This window comes from Humulus lupulus, chromosome 5 (genome assembly GCF_963169125.1).
Source record: "Humulus lupulus chromosome 5, drHumLupu1.1, whole genome shotgun sequence".
Lineage (NCBI taxonomy): Eukaryota > Viridiplantae > Streptophyta > Magnoliopsida > Rosales > Cannabaceae > Humulus > Humulus lupulus.
Genome location: NC_084797.1, coordinates 149,706,412 through 149,719,820, shown reverse-complemented (window position 1 = coordinate 149,719,820; position 13,409 = coordinate 149,706,412). Strand labels below are relative to the sequence as shown.

Below are 13,409 nucleotides of genomic sequence, written 5' to 3'. Positions count from 1 at the left end.
CACATTCATCTCCCCTACGGAATTTTGTCACATTTGAAACAAACTCCCCGAGCTTTTTTGTCTTGATACTCTGCTTTTGTTAGCCGGTGCATGAGTGGCGGTTTGGTTGGGGTTGTTGTTTTGACCGGAGCTGTGGAGAGCGAAGCTGCCATCGAGCAGCTAACCAAACGAGTCGTCGATGAGCTTCTAGAAGAGAATGATGGTAGGGCTCGTGGAATCGTGAGAGAACTAGGGGTGGTCTTCGCAATAGCTGCCTTCACACTTGGGCCCAATGTCTACAAGTGGTGCCCTTCTTCTATGTGTTAGGCTCTCTAAGATTTGGGCTAGGCCCACTGGTTTCAAAATGTGTAGAGGCCCCTTGATGTCTTCCTTCAAACCCTTGACAAAACTTTCTTCCAGAATGTGTTCGGGTACCCCAGTGACCTGAGATGCCAATGTCTCCCAGTTCACCAGATAATCTTTGACAGTGGTATTCTGAACCACCGACAACCACTCCTCCGTCGTTGACTAGACTGGTACTATACAAAATCTCAACAGCAACAATGTTTTCAACTCCATCCACGAAGTTATCGGCCTCCGTTGGTTCTCCCACTAGAACTAGGAAAGTGCATCTCTTTCCAATCCAATTATAGCTACCTCTAACGTATGTGCTTCAGATAATCTATTCAGCAAAATATACCTCTCGACCCTAAAGATCCACCCATCCAGATTGTCGCCGGCGAACAATGGGAGCTCCATTCATGGGGGTCGGTAATCCCGACCATATGCATGATCGAAATAGGGCCACAGGTCGGTTCTCTGTTGACTGTGGCTAGGAAGAAGGGCACTGATCAGTTGCGGTCGGTCTCGACGTTGACGAGATCTCCGCCTCCATTGCCTTCCACTGTCGGTCATTGCTAGCAGCAGTTGTCTCTGTTCTTGGCAGCCCTGAAGCTTGAAGGGGCTGATTCATGTGACCCGGGATGAAGTCCATTTTCTTCTGAATTGAAGCAAACTCAGATTTCAGCGTGTCCATTTTAAGTGTTGGAAGTCAGATCGAACCCCCATGAGCTCCGATCGAAAACCCAGCTGTAAGTTCTCCAACCTTTCCTCGATGACTTCCATTGACACATCTTTCTTTGGTCCCATCGGATGACGGTCTCTGATACCAATTTGTTAGGAAACTTCCCTGCAATTTGAGATTAGAGTAGAAATATGGAATAAAAGAAATGAATACTCACTGTGAAATTGCTACCGTGGAATTTTACTAACTAGCTCTCGGTAGACCATAAACCTCTGCACCCCCACACACACAACCCTCCTCACATATCTAACTCTCAACCATGTGTGGCCTTCTCTCCCTTGCCTCTTCTTGTGTACATGTATGTGATAGGAGGTCTATCAGAAACCATTTGGATAAAAAGATTGCTTGAAGAGTTGAAGATAAAATATGAAGATCCCATTCAACTCTTTTGTGATAATAAACCCACTATTTGTATTGCTCATAATCCCGTTCACCATAATAGAACAAAGCATGTAGAAGTGGATTGTCACTTCATTAAGGAAAAAATCGATGGAGGAATTATTAGTATCAAGTATGTGCCTGCTAATCAACAATTGGTTGACATACTTACAAATGGACTAACAGAGCAAGTATTTGATTTCCTATTAGACAAGTTTGGAGTCATCAATATGTACAGTCAATCAAAATGATTTGACTATATCCATAGTATATGTATAGTTTTATGTACTTTCCTTATTTATATCATTTAGTTGATTTGGTATTTATGTCATTTATTCTGTACAGCCCTATAAATGTATACTATTCTTCTCAAAATAAAATAAGAGAATTATTTTCTTCATAGTTTTTAGAGTTCTCATTTTTTATTTTGAAGAAGTTAATTGCTTATTTCTACTATTAGTTTGTTACTGTTCCTAATAGATTCCGTGGCTTTCAAAATTTTAGATTGAACCAAGTTCACAAACACAACTTTTGGATTCTACAATGAATATGGAAGGTGTATTGTTAGCTGGAGTTCCTGGAGCAGGTGGGTTTGATGCAGTATTTGCTGTTACTTTAGGGGAATCAAGCAACCATGTCATAAAGTCATGGAGTTCACAGAATGTTCTCGCAATGTTAGTCAGAGAAGATCCTCGTGGTGTTTCTTTGGAGGCTACTGATCCTCGAACCAGTGAGATTACTTCATCCATTTCCTCGGTAAGTATTTGATTAAGGAATAATATTTTACATATTCTTAAATCGTGTTTGATACAAAATCAGTTGGTGAAGGTCACAGAAAACAAAAGATGAAGATAAATTATTTTCACCAAATTTTTTAATCCATAAATGTTGCCCAACAAAGAAGTTATTCATAATTTAATTTGATGAAAAATAAGTTGTACAATAAAGAAGTCGATATTTGTAAGTCAATGCTTTCTTTTTTTTCTCACTTCAAGGTCAAACATGTTAATAACCAATTGTTTCTTTAATTTATATCAAGGATGTAACTAGACCGCTTTAAGGTAGAAAGTCTGTCTTGATGTGGCTGTATGCTGTACAAATGGCGAGCTTGGTTTAATTCAATTTGGTTTTATTGAACCTAGAATGAAATTGTGTAACTTCTTCAGTTATGATTTTTGTTATGATTCTATATTATGGAGGAGTAATATTAAGCACCAAGACTTTTGTATATGATCATAAATTGATTCCAACAGCTTTTAGATGGTGGCAAACTCACATTTAACTTTGTTTAAGGTGTGTGTTGTGGCCTTTCCGAAATAACATGACTGAGCCAGCGAATTTAATGAGGGAGACTTGTTGTATTTTTTAAATCTTGATTCCAAAAAAAATAAAAAAGAAAGTTGTATTTAAAAGTATATATAACTAAATTTATAAGTTGGAAAAAAAGAAAAAGAGGGGGCTTTTAGCTCTCTGCTTTGTTCTGTGCTTGGAAAATAGTAACCCGTAAGTGCTTAATTATGTGACTAGTTTATCAGTTTTATGGTCGATTTGTTAAGCAGATTGAGTTGCAAGAGATGTAAAAATTAATCAATAGAATTTTAAAAACAAAAATTAAACATTTTTAATTTGAATTCTCAAATGGTAGATAATGATACTAAGACATAGATGACATTTGGTTTTGAATTGCTTGTTTTCTCTTTCTTACACCACTCGTGACTGGTTCTAATAGTAGAAAAAACTCATGTAATATGGTCATGATCCACAAGTTACTTGTAAAGCTTTAAACAGTATTTGCTAAATTATATTTATGATCTCTAAATCTGGATTTTATAACAAATACATGTCCCGTATATATATTGGTTTTAAACTTGATATAGTTAACATGAAATGAAATAAGGTATTTTTTTTTTTAGGGTTTATACGTTTTTAGACCTTGTGTTTTGCCTTAATACTGTTTGGACCCTGTGTTTTAACAAATTATTTTTTGGACCTTGTGTTTTGTAAAATTGTTCAAATAGGTCCTTAAACCTGATTTTGATGAACAAAAAATTGAATATAACAATACAGTTCTTAGGCAGAATGACTGTATTTTTGTTCTGAATTGTTAGTTTGATGAATTATTTGTGATTTTAGTTCAAAAAATATTGATCAAAATCGAGTTCAGGGGTTTATTTGAACTATTTTAGAAAATATAAGGTCCAAAAAGTAATTTTTTAAAATACAGGGTCCAAACAGGTAATGAGCCAAAACACAGGGTCTAAAAATACATAAACCCTTTTTTCTATAAGATATTTTTTCCCCATAAGTTTGATAAATATGGGATTTTTAATCTTGTGCATTTTTTATATATATATTTACATTTTATGGAATTTTGTTTTATAAACTTTTTTTATGGTAACCGGTTACTACCATATTAATTTTTAAAATAAATAATTTGACACTACTAACCGGCTATCATAAATAAAATATGGGTAAACAAAAATAATATTATTAAAATATGGAGAAAAAACTATAAAAATGTTGAAAATTTGTTTAGTAAAAATTAATTGCAAAAATTTATTAAATTTACAAAATAATTTTGTAAATAAAAATTTATTTTTTTAGTTATAATATTAGTTCTATAAATATTTGTTACAAAATATGTATTTTTTAATTACGAATTAGTCTTTAAATATTGTTTATAAAAATATTTTGTTGCAACTGTTTTTTGTATATATTATTTCCGAAATTGTCACTACGTATTTATAATTTCACCACTCCAAATTTTTGTAAAAAAATAAATAAATATTTTCGTAATTATTTTTCACAAACGTATTTAAAAAAAAAAACTATGAATTGCATGTATTTTACAAATTCACCTTATATTTGTATTGAAAAGTTAATCATAGTTAGGTCTTCCATTCATTATCAATCAAATTTAGTTGACAACTTACAAAGTAAAATGCAAAAGTAAGTACGATATAAAATAGATATATCTTTAAAATATTTTTAAAAAAGTATAAAAAATAGCACTACAGATGCTTTATTTAGAAATTATTATTCATCTTTCAAACATGTTCTAATAATATCTCTCTTCTCCCATTTTCTCTACTCACCTCATACTTTCATATTTGAAAGGAAAAATGTCATTGTGGCCTCTTAATTTTTTCTAAATATTCGATCAGCCCATATATTTTGTTAAATGACAAACCAGACTCTTATTTTGTAAAATGAAACAAAATAACATCTTGGGTTTGATTTTGGTCAAATATTTTTTTAAATATAACCAAAAGGCCCTCAAATTTTATTAATTAATAAATTAAAAACATATTTTTAAATGAAAAGTAACTTAAAAAACTATTTTAAATAATGATAAATTAGTGTAAATATATTCATTTTTTTCAAGCCAAAAAATTAACAAAAACAAAACTAATAATATGTTCATTTTCTCACCATCATAACTAAATGACAACGCAAAAAATACATAATCTCAAATCTCAAATAATTATAAAAATTCAGAACTCAGATCTATTAGTGTTCATATTCTCATCATCACAACCAAATCACAACAAAAAATCTCAGATCTCAAATCTAATTTTACCAAAATAGTTATAAAAATTCTAAATTCAGATCTATTTGAGTGAAGTTGAGGTGGAGATGTTATTCTTCTTCCTTTTGTTTGTTCTTCTTTTCAGTAACAAAAATTCTTCTTCTTTTTCTTTTCAAAACCAAAATCATAAACACTAAATTTTCAACACAAAAAATCTAGAGAAAAAAATAGAGAAACAATTGGATTGTATAATGTAAAATAATATATATATATATATATATGGTTTTGGTGATGTATTTTGAAGAATAAAGTGGAGAAGCTATTGGGAATGCTTTTAACATCCAATTGGACTCTAGCCTATCCGTGAGTACTCGGGTAATTGTTACGTTTGTGACCCAAATTCTAAAGGCTCAACCCAAGAAGCTTTATCATTTTAGGGTTTCCTTTTTGTGTATACTCTCTGAGTTGCATGTATACTCTTTGAGTTGTATTCTTGAAACCCTCTTGTTTCATTTTTTGACCTAGTAAATTTTTCTCCTCTGACCGTGGTTTTTTTCCCTTTGGAGTTTCCACGTAAATTTTTGTGTGATCTTTATTTTTCTATTCATTGTCTATTATTATATTTCCTACCAAGTAGTATCAGAGCCAGGTTTAATTTAGGCAATGACATATGTGAAATATGATATCCTGGTTTTGGATCGCAACATTAGATTTACGCTTTGGTAGGTTAAGATGCAGGTTGTTCTTGCTCATATGGATTTGGATGATGCATTACTAAGGATTGACAAAATGCCCTCATCACTGACTAAAGAAGAAAATGAGCCTAAGGATAAAAAATCTCTATCGCATATTCATCTTCATTTGTCTAATTAGATTTTACAAGACGTTTTGAAGGAGAAAAGTACTGCGACATTGTGGTTGAAATGGGAGTAGTTGTGTATGACAAAAAGCTTGACCAGCAAAATGCACATGAAGCAGCATTTGTATTCTCATCATTTCTCAAAAGGTACATCTCTTGAAAATCATTTATTTATGTTTAAGAAGATTGTATCTAACTTGGAGTCTATATAGGTTCATGCTAGGGTTGGTGCCCTAAAAACATGTGAAAAGAAACTCTTATTGATTTAAATAAAAGTATAATTTTATTATATTTGATTATTGAAATTATTGCTTGAATAATTTATATAAATAAATATCAGAAAATTACAAATTCACTTATGAGAATATGATCATGTATGCGTACGAGAAAATTAAAATCATATATAATGAATAAAATAGCTAGATATATTAAAGTATGTAATCTTTAATTAATGGTTTCTAGTGTGGTTTACTAAGCATATAGTTGGATGCAAATAATCTAGTTTTAGATTAATCATGTAGATAAACATCTTGGTAAAATGTACTTTATATAATTACGATTATATATGACAAGACCGATGTGAATTAATTTCTTTATAAAATTTACCGTTTGCCATAAATATTTAATTCACATATGAGAAGATGATCATTTGTTGATCAGTCTAAACCCTGAGTAGTCATGAACTCATGTTCATGTTTATTGGATATTTTGATTCATTCATTAAGGTCTCTTAATATAATGATGCTATTGACTTTTGTTTTGGAGATTCAATATCTTGAATGGCTAGGAACATGATTTAATAATAATAGAATCCATGCTTTCCTAACAGAACAAATATTGGTTCCCTTAAGGGTTAATTATGGGACATAATAAATATTGAGCTCAAATCTATAATATGATTATAGATTAATTATTCATTGGTGAATTAATGGTACTTAAGGAAAGAGAGGTAATTAGAAGGGTAAAACAATAATTCTTGACCAGCTCTAATTAGTGAACCAATAAATGGAGGACAGAACTACATATATTATTATATCAATGGACTGCAAAAGATTACTTTGTAAATATAATTCTATAATTACTAAGAGTGCAATTCCATATTTATAGTTGAGTAATAATGGATTTAACAAATAAGATTATTTAATTAAAGAGTTTATATTGAAGCTTAGTATTATAGGTTCATGGCCCCTCTGTCTCATCTGTCCTACACTGTCAAGGGTAAATATGTCATAGGCAAGATTAATGGAGAAAATGACTAAATTGCAAATGCATTAATTTTCTAGGGCTAAGTGATAATTATGTGTAATTAATTATTATTTAATTAATTAATTAATTTTTATTTGAAAAACTTTATATTAGTTGAAATTAATATTATTCAGTGTTTGAATTAATATTATAGATAGTTAAATATTATCTTAGTATAAGATAATTATTCAAACTGGTAAATTAAGATAATGTTAATTTTGGATTAATTGATATTTATTTTAAAATAATATTTATAATAATTTTGAATGAATATATTGTCTTAATTTTAATTAAACAAACAATGAGAAAAATTAGGGACACATGAGTGTGTGTATGCTTGCACAATGAGTGGCGCCACACTCATGTGCCAAGTGTCCGTGGGATTTAAATTTTGAATTTTAAATATTATTTGTTTATTTAATTATTTAGTTATTGTTTTAATTTGATTAAAATAAAAATCTAACATGTTAATTTTTAATTAATTAAATTAAATTAAAAGAAAATAAAATTATTTTATTATCTTTATAAGTTTGAAAAAGATACGATCTTTTAGCAGACGTATCAGTCAGAAACAATCAATAGATTTTTCTAAGCCTGAAAAATTCTCTAGAACTCTCTAAAGTCTTCTCTTCTCCAAACTCTCTAGATGTCATGTGTTGAGAACATCTAGAGAGCTTAAATAATAAAACAAGTGAATCTTACATACCCACACACTTTCTTATGTGTTTGAGGAATGACTTGGAAGACTGTGGTGTGAGTCTTTCCGTGGATATGAAGATCGTTTGATTATACAAAAAGAGTCAAGGACTCACTCTTGATAGGCTACAAGAGGTTTTTTTTTTTTTTTTTTTTGTAGATTTAATGTATAAATATATGTATTGATCTTGACTCGGTATTAATAATTTTTGAAACCACCACTCTCTTTCACTGCGTCCCTGATTTTATTAGAATAATATCAACAATTGGTACCAGAGCGATCTACATATATCTACATATATGTATACATTAAATGTTGTGTGAGTTTCTTGCATTCTTTTTACATGTATATTGAATGAATGATTTTGTTTTATGAATGTGTGGTTGAATGATGAATCGTTAATTATATGATATTATTGGGTTATGAATTGATTTTTAAATTTCTTAGATCTTGTGTAAGCCATTTATGGGGCATTTGAATTTTTTTGTAATTTTATTTGAGAAATATATTGTAAAAATTCTGGTCACAAGAGAAAATAGGAAAAGAAAGGGACTCGAGCCGCATGGCCTGAGCCCATGCCCTGTGCCTGCCGCCCAAGCCACATGCCAGCACCCCATGGTTCACGCTTGCACGCACTCCTTGGCCCCTCGAGCCCTTGCGCCTACGCGCGTTCCTCGGCCCCCGAGCCCTTCACGCTTGGGCATCCTCTTTGGCTGCTCTGAGCCCTCACACCTGCGTGCGCCCTTGGCCCCGAGCCCCTACGCTTATGTGCTCCTCAGCCTGCCCAGCACCTGCCAAGCCCATGCAGCCCTTGCTGCCAAGCCCCTAGCGTCGCATCCCATTGAGTCCCATTGAGTCGTCCCTAGCTTGTGCATCAAGCTAGGTGCTCAACAAATCCATAATTTTTAGCAACTATCTTTTATTTAATTATTTTTTTAAATTGTTTGAATTTCAAAAGTTTAGTATCTTGTTTTGTTTTTATTAGAAAAATATAACATATTGTAGTTTGTTAAGATTTTTTTTTAAAAATCTAATGTTTAAATGATTATTTGAATTATTTAAATTCAACTAAATTAAAAAGATAATAAATGGTTATTTAATTAAATAAATTAATTAGAAAATTAGTTTCTAATTAATTAATGGGTCTTATAAATTCTTAAAGATTATGAAGATGGGCCTAAGAGATGAAGATTAGAGTTTTTGTAATTGACTAGAAGCCTGCTTTGTAATTTTTTAAGGGTTGTAATCTTAGAAATACTCAATAGTTACTCGACTCATCATTTAATGTTTATTTATTTAAATAAATGTTGATGTTTGATTGATAACATGATCATGCATTAGTCCATTACATGACATACATAAAACTCGATGCAATTTTAATTAATCATGCATCTCGTTTGTAGAAACATGATTATCTAGGATTGTCTTGTATGTTTATGTGAATTTTTTTAGTGAAATCAATTGCATGTAACCTACTAAGTCTTAAACTAGTTAAAACTTGGTAAATCACAACATAATAAAGTCAATAGTTAATATAGGCCTTTTAGGATAACCAACTTTATTTAAAAAGTGTTTTTGTAAAGTTTGATGAATGTAATGGGTAATTATTCTAGATCACTTTAATTATAGAAACATGTTCTTTTATAATTGTATGATTTTATAATTAATTACATTCATAATGTGACAGTCAGAATCCCGTGATCCGTAAGGGGAAAGACCGGGTAAGCTGTGCAATCCCACACCGCCTGGGGAAGGTCAAGTGTGATGATTCTAAGACTCTGTAGGTATGTGACTACACAGTTGAAGAGGGCTTAAATGGATTGATGGGTACTACCTATATCAACAAGATGCATCTTCTTTTCGGTAGCCCATCACTTGAGAACTCCAAAGTTAAGCGTGCTTGACCTGGGGTAATCTAGGGATGGGTGACCTCCTGGGAAGTTTTCCCAGGAAGCGTGCGAGTGAGGACAAATCACGTTGGAAAGACTCGTGTTGGTTTGTAGGGCCAGTCGTCATTCCAGAAAGTAGCCATAGTGACGCGGGGTGTTACACATAAGGTTATAAATAAACTAGTATTTAATTTTTGAATTAATTGATTAGTTTATTAAACACATACATTCTAAAATAGTGAGTGGGAGAAGGTTGACATCTCAATGTGACACATGGTTTCCATTGTTAGTACAACACCGTGAAATATGATTAGGGTCTCGAGGCGGCTTTGTTTTCGTCCCCCTAAGGAAGGTTTATGGTCATATTAAGATCAAGGTTGACCTCTTACGAAGATAGGAAAGAGTGGTGTATTTTAGGTTTGACCGACCCTAAGACGACACTCTCTAAGTTAAGTCATAAATTATGAAATAATGGGTTACACTCACAAAGATACAATTAAGCTTTTGAAGTGGATAATTGTATCTTGACCAAACTAGTGGTACTTTATTTTAAAAGAGAAAATATGAGTTATTTTGAGTTTTAAATAATAAATATAAGAGTGTCTTATAGATTGTTTGAAATTAACTTGACCGACCGTAAGTCGACACTTTAATTGTCGGGTAGTTTTATCATGGAATAGTAAATGCTAAGATTATTTTTTAATTGTTGCATTCATGCATCATGTTTACTTTCCAAAAGTTAATGATATTTATTATTGTTATCTAAGGTGAAAAATGAATTGTATTCTCATTATTTTCATTGAAAAGTAATACACATATATATACACAACTTGGAATTTATCTTAGGAAACTATATAATTAGGAACCTAGAATTAAGATAATTAGATGACTAATATACAACTCTAATTAGACAACTAATATACAACTAACACTCCCCCTCAAGTTGGAGCATAGATAATAATCATGTCCAACCTGTTACATTGATAATCAACCTGAACCCCATTTAAAGCTTTCATGAAGATGTCTCCTAGTTGTTCTCCAATCTTCACATTTCCTGTAGAAATCAGACCTTGTTGAATTTTCTCACGAACACAGTGACAATCAATTTCAACATGTTTAGTTTGTTCATAAAACACAAGATTAGAGGCAATATGAAGAGAATCTTGGTTATCACACCACAATTTTGCTGGTACTGAAGTTTTAAGTCCTACTTCAGTCAAGAGCTGATATATCCACATTATCTCACACAGACTGTGCCATAGCCCTATATTCTGACTCTGCACTGGATCGTGACATAAAATTTTTTCTTCTTACTCTTCCATGAGACCAAATTCCCTCCAACAAAGACATAATAACCCGAAAGTGGATTTTCTATCCATTTTGGAATCTGCCCAATTTGCATCCGAAAAATATTCAATATGAGTGTGCCCATGATTTGTATACATGATACCACATCCATGTGCTCCTTTCAAGCAACACAAAATTTGCTCTAACGCTGCCCAATGATGAACTGTTAGAGATGACATAAACTGACTCATAACGCTTACCGAATATGAAATATCTGGACGAGTCACGACAAGGTAATTCAACTTCCCAACCAATCTTTGATATCTCTCAAGATCTTCAAATAGTTCCCCATCTCATGTAAGGTGCATGTTAGGAGTCATTGGAGTACTACAAGGCTTTGCTCAATTTTCTTGTTTGAGTTAACAAATCAAGGACATATTTTCTCTGAGATAGAAAGATACATTTTTTACTTCTTGTAACTTCAACACCCAAGAAATACTTTAGAACCCCCAAATTCTTCGTGTGAAACCGAGTATGAATGAAAGACTTGAGAGATGAGATTCTTGTATTATCACTTCTAGTAATAATAATTTCATCCACATACACAACTAAAAAAATAATACCAGCCTCTGATTTGTTGTAGAACACCGAATGGTCAGACTTGTTTTTCATCATACCAAACTTTTCAACATCCTGACTAAATTTTCCAAGCCAAGCACGAGGACTCTGTTCCAAACCATATAAAGATTTTCGAAGACGACAAACCCATTATACAAAACAAAAGAAGAAATAGGATAATTAAAATGGCGCTTACCTTTGCATAATGCAATAGGAAGATTATCGCTCGGGACTGGATTTGATGACGAAGGAGCAGGTGCAGGACATGAATCAGGAGGTGGACGCCTGGAGTAGACTTGAATAATAGGAGGCTTAGCAGGAGCTGGGGCCAGGATAGGTGTAGAGGATGTGATAGAATAGACCAACAAATCATCTTCCTCCCCCTGACTAGTAAGAACAGGTGAGGACGAAAAGTATGGTGTGTCTTCCATGAAGGTAACATCAATTGAGACAAGATATTTATTAAGACTATGAAAATAGCATCTAAAACCTTTCTGAAGATGAGAATAGCCAAGAAAAACACACTTAAATGATTTGAGATCTAATTTAGTGACATGTGGATGAACATCCCGAACAAGATAAGTACTACCAAATAGCCTCGGATTAATCGAAAACAATGACTTTTTGGGAAAAATGGCTTTATAGGGAATCTCACCATTAAGAACAGAGGATGGTATGTGATTAATGAGAAAACATGTTGTAGAAACTGCATCAGCCCAAAAAGGATTTGGAACATGCATTTGAAACAACAAGGCTCGTGCATTTTCAAGAAGGTGTCTGTTTTTACGTTTTACTACACCATTTTGGGATGTAGTATCAACACAAGAAGCTTCATGAAGTATGTCATTTTGAGCCATATACGAGTGAAATAAAGCAGATGTATATTTGTTGGCATTATCACTTCGCAAAGTACGAATGGAAACATTAAATTAATTTTTAATGTCAGCACAAAATGCACAAAATATCAAAAACAACTCAGAACAATTTTTCATTAAAAATAGCCAAGTTACACGAGACTAATCATCCAAAAAGTAACAAAATATCTGAATCCAGGTTTAGACAAAATAGGTGAAGGACCCCAAACATCATAATGAACTAAAACAAAAGAAACACTAGCACGTTTATTGACTCTAGGACTTGAACTAAGACGATGGTGTTTGGAAAATTGACACGACTCACAATCTAATGAAGACACCTTACTATATTGTGGATAAAGCTTCTTGAGAAATGGAAGAGATGGGTGGCCCAATTGACAATGAGCCTCAAAAGCTGAAGTGACGCTTGAACAAGCAATAGAAGTTGGTGGCAGTGTATCAAGAATCTAGAGTCCTCCAGACTCATGTCCTTTACCAATAATCTTCTTCATCATAAGATCCTGAAATAAATAATGATCGGGAAAAAATGAGATGCAAAAATTAAGATTACAAGTGAGTTGATTGACAGAGAGAAAATTAAAGGATAGATTAAGTAAATGTAAGATAGAGGACAAAGGAAGCAAAGGGGTAGGATTGATAGTGCCAGCCCCACGAACACAAGATGGTGACCCATCAGCTAAAGTAACGGTATGGGTGGAAGTGTGTGATTGAAAAGTTGAAAAGATATGAGAATTACCTGTCATATGATTTGTGGCACTAGAATCAATGACCCATTTGGAGGATGAAGAAAGAAGACACGTATTGGATTTACTTGAGTGAACAATAGCAGTGACAGAAGAAGATGAAGACTTTAGTGATTCCTGATACTATAAGAACTTGTCAAATTCATCGGCAGAAATAAGGATTGATTTATCAGAGGCATCATTAGTAGATGCAATATTGGCCGAGTGTTTTTGCTGATTTTTGTAC

At 32.6% G+C, this 13,409-nt stretch overlaps 1 protein-coding gene across 8 annotated transcripts in view; it reads left to right on the top strand.

Moving 5' to 3' along the window:
- The window catches only part of LOC133777743 (phosphomevalonate kinase, peroxisomal), a 43,223-nt gene extending 37,105 nt beyond the window's left edge, over window positions 1-6,118 (top strand). For 5 of the 8 annotated variants that reach the window (XM_062217473.1, XM_062217476.1, XM_062217477.1 and 2 more), the window contains 2 exons: window positions 1,946-2,197; window positions 5,697-6,118. In XM_062217473.1, the coding sequence (XP_062073457.1) occupies window positions 1,946-2,197; window positions 5,697-5,843 (399 nt within the window). In that variant the 3' untranslated portion in view covers window positions 5,844-6,118. Of the gene's footprint in view, window positions 1-1,945; window positions 2,734-5,696 lie in introns of those variants that run through there. The other 3 variants (XM_062217474.1, XM_062217479.1, XM_062217480.1) reach the window with 3 other exon arrangements.
- Window positions 6,119-13,409: the final 7,291 nt, after the last annotated feature.